General features: G+C 46.0%; 2 protein-coding genes across 2 annotated transcripts in view; one reads left to right on the forward strand and one right to left on the reverse strand.

Moving 5' to 3' along the window:
* Positions 1-1,409: 1,409 nt before the first annotated feature.
* On the reverse strand, positions 1,410-5,080 carry EXOC8 (exocyst complex component 8). The gene is made up of 2 exons (XM_015819886.1): positions 3,512-5,080; positions 1,410-2,124 (listed from the first exon to the last, which is right to left on the reverse strand). The coding sequence occupies exons 1-2, from the start codon at positions 5,078-5,080 to the stop codon at positions 1,516-1,518; spliced, it is 2,178 nt and encodes a 725-aa protein (XP_015675372.1). The 3' UTR covers positions 1,410-1,515.
* A 350-nt stretch (positions 5,081-5,430) lies between these two features.
* SPRTN (SprT-like N-terminal domain) overlaps positions 5,431-6,478 on the forward strand; it is a 6,958-nt gene continuing 5,910 nt past the window's right edge. The window contains exons 1-2 of the mRNA XM_015819881.2: positions 5,431-5,711; positions 6,401-6,478. The exon at positions 6,401-6,478 is cut by the window's right edge and continues 14 nt beyond it. Coding sequence (XP_015675367.1) covers positions 5,452-5,711; positions 6,401-6,478 — 338 coding nt within the window. The 5' untranslated portion in view covers positions 5,431-5,451. The remainder of the gene's footprint in view (positions 5,712-6,400) is intronic.

Genomic DNA, 6,478 nt, shown 5'->3' on the forward strand with positions numbered 1-6,478 from the left:
AGTGCAGACCCCGTGCTGAATGTTAATTTTCAAAGAATTTTTAAGCTGGATTTTTTTGGAACCGAACTATTGATTGCAGCTTTTGTAGTATTTCCTCATCATCTGAGAGGGGTTTATGCAAGACTGCTTTGTTTCCTGCACTATTTCTGCTACTTTAGAAACAAAGAGAAATTGGCTAATACTAAAGACGTACAAAATGTTTCATGCATTAATAACCAGCTTTAGGAGGCCAATGCCCAAACTGATATGCATGTTTTGGCTTGATGGATTGTGAATAGCAAACAAGAGTTGTTTTGTTTCAGGCAGAAATGATCTTTTTTTTGGGGGGGGGGAGAGAGACATGCAGGAACCCTGGCACCTGAAGGGAAGGCAAATCCTGGACCAATCAGCGAGAAAGGCAAACAAGTGCTACCTGCCATTCTGGAATGTCAGCAATGGCAAAGAAGAGGGAAGCGCCAGGGAAATAGGGACAAGGGCCACTGATATATGCTCTACTAGAACACTGGAGATGGCTTAAAACAGTGGTTCTCAACCTTTTTAATGCCGTGACCCCAACCGGTCGTAAGTCGAGGACTTTCCCTGCCTGGGAGCGCCACGCATGCGTGGTTCCGCCCCCCTGCGCCGGCCGAGGCGTAGCTGGCAAGCGGCAGAGACGGAGCAGGCCGACCACCAGCTGGCCCAGCCCAAGGGAGGTAAGGCATCCGCCGGAAAAGGGGAAAAAATGGCGGACAAAAAAAATGGCGGACAGCCTTGCTTGGCGACCGTGAAATGGTCGATAGACCCCAAATGGGGTCCCAACCCACAGGTTGAGAACCACTGGCTTAAAGGGAAAGTACTGGGAAAGGGGTGGTGCAGATCTCCCCTTTCCCTTCCTCCCATTGGCTGTTCCCAGTATGATGAGCTATGGCTCACTGGGAAGCATTGAGGGAGAGGAAGGGAAAGAGGAGTAATACATGCCATCTAACCCTATTTGGCCCACTTGGATTTTGTGCCATCTGAAACCCAGAATAACCAAAGTATTCTGGGTTTGGGTTCTGGCTAAACTGTGGGTGATATGGAACAGTTCAACAGAACACTTGGAATACAGCAGATAGTTTAAAACATTTTTCCTATTTCATGTATACCCCTACCTAATATGAAGAAATCAATAGATGCATCTCATAATTTACATTCCTAAAAAGGATCAGAAGTTTTTTTCTTGAGCACCTAATTACATATATATTTAAATAACATTATTTATTAACATAAGCAGATGCCATCATAGGACGTCTTGAAATTTAAACAGTCACCATCAGACCTTCAAAAAAGAGATGTTACTTGAGCTTTCACACCACAATATTTGCTTTCTTTTCCTTTATTTTCTGTCTCTTGTATTTGCCGAACATAATTAACTTATGAGAGCATTGCTATATTTGATAATCATTAGTTTATGCATGTATGTGCATACATATCTTTATGTATGTATGTACACAAATATATACAATCTTTATATAAAAACTACTGAGGCATTACAGGTCACACCACTGAGGTAGTACTTTCAGGATTAATACGCATTAGTCGTGAAACATTCCTCAGATCCTGCAACTGCTTAGCAGGCTTTCCAACACCTTCCTCAAATCTTTTTTCCACAACAGGAAGGACAGTTTCATAGAGGAAAGATGCATTTTGCCTGATGAATGCTTTCTTCTCAGGATCCTGTTCACACCGTAAACTGTAATCAACATGTTGGATGGCCACCAGGATGATCTCCATCAGACTTTCTAGCAGAACCATGTGCAGCTCAGGGAAATACAACTTGAGAGCTTCTTCCAAGAAAGCCATGGTCTGTTTCGTGAAAGCCACAACAGTGTAGCTAAGATTCACCCAGCAGTCATCTCCAGTGTACTGGTCAAAACTGGTCACACCACAACTCCTCATTTCCTCTCTAAGCTTCCCTAAGGCTTCAGGAGTCATCAGGTTCATTCTCCTCCACATCTCTTCAGAGTTACGATGTTTTGTGGCCTCAATTATGATATCTTTGTAGCTCTGCAAAGCCCCTTTGATATCTTTTACTAGTAGGGCATGAATAATGAAGGTCAAATCCAGACCAATGTTGCTGAGTTGCTTACAATGTTCCTTGGCCACCTTCAACAACAAATGACATGATTAATTAAATTAAATCTAAAGAAATTGCACAACAGAGAGATGGTAAAATAATCTTCCTATTGGAAACTAACACTGACACATAGCTTAGGAACATTTCAAAACCAATCTCTGCATAATATTACCGTGTGGCTCATTAATAGATAATTGTTTAATCCAGGGGTGGGCTACATTTTAATCAGCTGACAACTACATTTCTTGGGAGAATTTGCTGCAGAATGTCAATGAGGGATGTTAATATCTATTACATAATAGGCAGAAATAGGAAGGGAATGAGGGAAGGAAAGTTATAAATACTAAATATAATTTGAATTCAGAAGGTGGTTCTTTTCTACCAGGGCCTAATTCAATATATGGCACAAGTACTTCAAAGTTTGTATAAAGCTCAAAAGAGGCTTTGTGCCACTCAATAAATATGAACAGAGACTGCCTCATGTTTGGAGACTGCATTTCAAGATGCATTATTTCTTAAGTTTCTTATTCAACCTGCCCACAAACATATGACAGAAGAAGAATGAAATCTATGAACAGTTTAAGCTCCATTCTTGGCTTTTATTGTCCCACCTAACATTAAAGACAACGCAGATCTAATCCATGTGAACATTACTTATGCTAAAATTTAAGTAAAAATAAACAATTTGCTGTAACCATCTTAATTTAAAACATATAAATGAAACTTGCTTCATACATTTAAAAGAAACATATTCTCCAGTAATTTAAATTTTATCCCTAATGTTAATGCCAACATGAAATAGAACTGGATAAAAGACAAGTTTTATTTCCATTACTCCCATGATTTAGGTGAACAGAAAAGAGTAGTCTGTATTCCATTCCAGTCTTTTCAGAGATAAGAGAAAAAATAAAAACTGACAGATATATTCTTGCAACTTGTTTTGAACAGTAAAAAAGCAACATTATACAGAGGCTCACCCTTTGTTCTATAAAGCAAAATGTACTTTTTCAGGTAAGACAGGATCTGTGGTTAAGATCCAGCTGCTGTGCAAAGGCAGTGCATATGACTAACCTGTCTTTTCCAAATTTTAGAGGGCGAGTCCGTTTACCACAAGCAGAACTGGAAATGAAAATGTTGCTGTCTTCCAGCCCTTTTACCAACTGAACATAGGCATTTTGTTTTGTTATACAAAACAAAATGTTGTATGTGTATTTCTGCTCTCCTTTGTTGCATTTATGTGTATATCTGTACTAGGAGACATCAGAATAATCTCCAAGCTGCTGATATGACTAGGCAGGAGAAGGATTTAGAATTGAGCAGCCACTACATTCCAAAACACTGCCCAAATACTTCTCCATTAGGGATGCACTGACAGACTTTTTCCAGTTTTTACTCCATTCCCCTCCATTTACTTACCTTTACACACTCAGCAGCAGTAGATAAACTCTCCTTACTATCAAACACCTGTTTGCTGAATGCATCTACAAACATCCGCATGGTAGACCGGGCCCAGACCACAAAAGCTGAGTAACACCCACTGTTTCCAGCAAAGTCTGTCTGAAACTCTCTTGCAGTCTCTAACAGGCTGGTAAAGAAGACATGACAAAGTTTGTGAATATACAGCAAAGTGGCACCCTCAATGCGCAACTGTCGGATGGCTGTGTGAACAGCAGCTTCCCTATTTTTCAAGAAAAGTTCACATGCTTTAGTTGACTGGCCCAAGCGAATGAGCTGAGAAACAGCTCGTCGGGTAGCTCTGGGCCCTCCTCGGAGAGACCGATCTGGAGACAATTCAAACACAAGGACCTCCGTGAGCTGTCGGACTCTTTCATCTACCTTTGCTCGCAATTCTTTAACCATCTGGGTCACAGGTTTGTCACTCAGATATTCCTTCAGCTTGTCTAACAAATCAACCGCCCCTTCAAAGTCTCTCTGAGCAATGCAGACATCCAAGTCTTCTGGCAGTTCCTGAATCCATTCTAATGACAGATCCACCATTTCTTCTTCCGGTGTTGCCTTTTTTTCTTCCTCCTTCTCTTCTTCCTCGTCTACTTCAAAAGGATTTGTAGTCTCAGCAGGCACTGGAAGAGTCCGCACGGGCACCTCCTGCTCCAGCCTTCGTTTCTCACTGAGGACTCGGTTTCTTTTGGCCTCCTCCAGCACTTCCAACCACTCTTTCTTGATCTTGGCATTCTCAGCTTGGAAGATGCGACTCTCGGGGAACATAAGCAACTTGAACATATCCTTCATGGGGGGGTTGTCCTTGACATTAACCACAGCCAGCCCATCCAGCGGGTAGAGGGCATCGTAACGGTACATGCCCCGCCGGTTGGGCAGCCACGCCGCCACCAGCAAGCAGTCATTCATAAGGAAAGCATGCACTTTCTGGATCTGCACCATGTGGTCGGCGTCGTATTCCACCAGGTCCCCGTTGTACACGAGATACTTGCCGGGGCTCTCGGGAAGCAGGTCTCGGCAGCCCTCCACTTTCTCCAGGAGGGTGGTGAGAGTTCGCTGCCGGCCCTCCTCGTTGGCCGAGGCGTCCTTGCCGGAGAGAGGCAGGAAAGGGTTCGCGTGGGGGTCGGCGGCGGCCGCGGCAGCTCGCCGGGCTCCCGCGACAGCCGGGTCTTCTCGCTCGCCGGCATTGGACTGCAGCAACAGGGCCTGGGTGACCGTTTCCATGATGCCTTTCTGCTCGGTGAGGATGTGGCTGAGCTGGTACATCTCGCTCTCCAGGTAGCTGATCTCGCGGGCCGTCTCGATGAACTGCCGGTAGTTCTGGTAGACGTTGCGCTTGAGGCTCTGCGCCGTCTCCTCGCTCAGCGCCTGGATGCGCTGCCGGTGCTCCTGCAGGTCCCGGTCCCCATCCGACTGCTGGGACAGCTGCTTCACGTACTCCTCCGCCGCGTAACTCCCGGACTCCAGTTGCCGCCGCAAACGGCTAGCGCCACTGACTGCGGCCACCTCCCCCAGAGACACCGCCATGCCTGAGCCGGAGCAGCGAGAGACCCAAAGAGCAGAGAGACGAAGGAAGGCCCGCGGAGGAAACAGTCCGAAGAGCGCCTGCGCCGGAAAAAAAATAATAATAAAGAGTCGCTCGCGAGGATCTTCAGGCGAGAAGAGCCTGCGGGAAACGTAAGACGTCAAGGAACGGCGACACGTCGCTCTCCGTTTCGCACGTTACCATAAAATGTATCTGGTGTAGACCAGGCTTCAGTTCCGGATGTCTGGAGAGATGCGCAAGCGCGTTGCTGCCTCGAAGACTAATGAGAAATGTGACGAGACATGGGGCTTAGCGCATGCGCCAGATTGAACAGCCGCTTCCGGCGGGTGGATGGCGGCTGCCTGCAGCTCGGATGTCGCTTCTGCGAGGCACGATGGACGAGGACTTTTTGCTGGCCCTGCAGTTGCAGGAGGAATGGGAAACGGAGGACGCGGAGGTGCGGGTTCAGACGATCTCTTCTGATCCTCCGCGGCCACTCTCGCTGATGGACGATGCCTGGGAGTTGCTGGACCCGAACCCCGACGTGAGGGGCCTCTTTCTGCAGTTCAACGAGACCCTCTTCTGGGGGCGCCTGGCGGCGGTGGAAGTGAAATGGAGCCCGCGCATGACTCTGTACGCCGAAGAAAGCGCCGGGGAAAGAGGGAGGGAGGCATCCCTAAAGAGACGCCCTCCAGGGATGGTAGGACTACCACTCCCAGAATTCTCTGCTGCTTGCAGTCCTGGGAATGGTAGTGCAGAGAATATCGGGGGTGGGGGTGGGGGTGGGGGGAGGAAAGGCTGTCTCGCAGCCTTAGTGTCAACAAAGATGCCTCTAGAGCTGCTTCCATTGCGCCCCCCCTTTTTTAAAAGGTAGAGCACATCTACCCATTAAAAATTTGCAACATTTTTATCTGATGATGGTTTGATAGCTTAAGTTACAACCCTGATATTTCTGATTCTGATAAGCTTTCCTAGTCAGCCAAGGTTGGATTGCCTGATTGCAAGCAGGCAGAGCTTTTACCTGACAACCAAGCAGGGCATGCATAATCGGATACATATACTGGTCAAGATCAGCGATATCAGTAAAATGTTTGTACTTGAATCTTGGATTTTATGCTACAACAAACCAGCAGGATGAGGTAGCAGTGTAATTCAGACAGAACTGGGCTGCTTTTAAATACTTTTCTACTTCTCTTTCTTGAAAAATTGTCCTCTTACTAGAAAACTAGTAGATCACAATGGATAACTGTTCCAATCACATTCTGCTTTGATAGATTTTTGCTGTTGGGAAACAAAATGATAGCTTCTGCTTTGTCTTCTAGGTGTGCTGGAGTTTGCTGCTATGAAGGTCATGGTGGAATGTGCTCCATCCGACTAAGTGAACCACTTTTAAAATTACG

Source organism: Protobothrops mucrosquamatus, unplaced genomic scaffold, assembly GCF_001527695.2.
Source record: "Protobothrops mucrosquamatus isolate PMUCROS unplaced genomic scaffold, P.Mucros_1.0 scaffold1010, whole genome shotgun sequence".
NCBI classification, from domain to species: Eukaryota; Metazoa; Chordata; class Lepidosauria; order Squamata; family Viperidae; genus Protobothrops; species Protobothrops mucrosquamatus.

Coding starts and splice junctions, on each gene's coding strand:
- EXOC8 (XM_015819886.1), bottom strand. CDS start 5,080: ATGGCGGTGTCTCTGGGGGAGGTGGCCGCAGTCAGTGGCGCTAGCCGT. Junction 2,125..3,511: donor CTGCTGCTGAGTGTGTAAAG/GTAAGTAAATGG, acceptor TTGTTGTTGAAG/GTGGCCAAGGAACATTGTAA.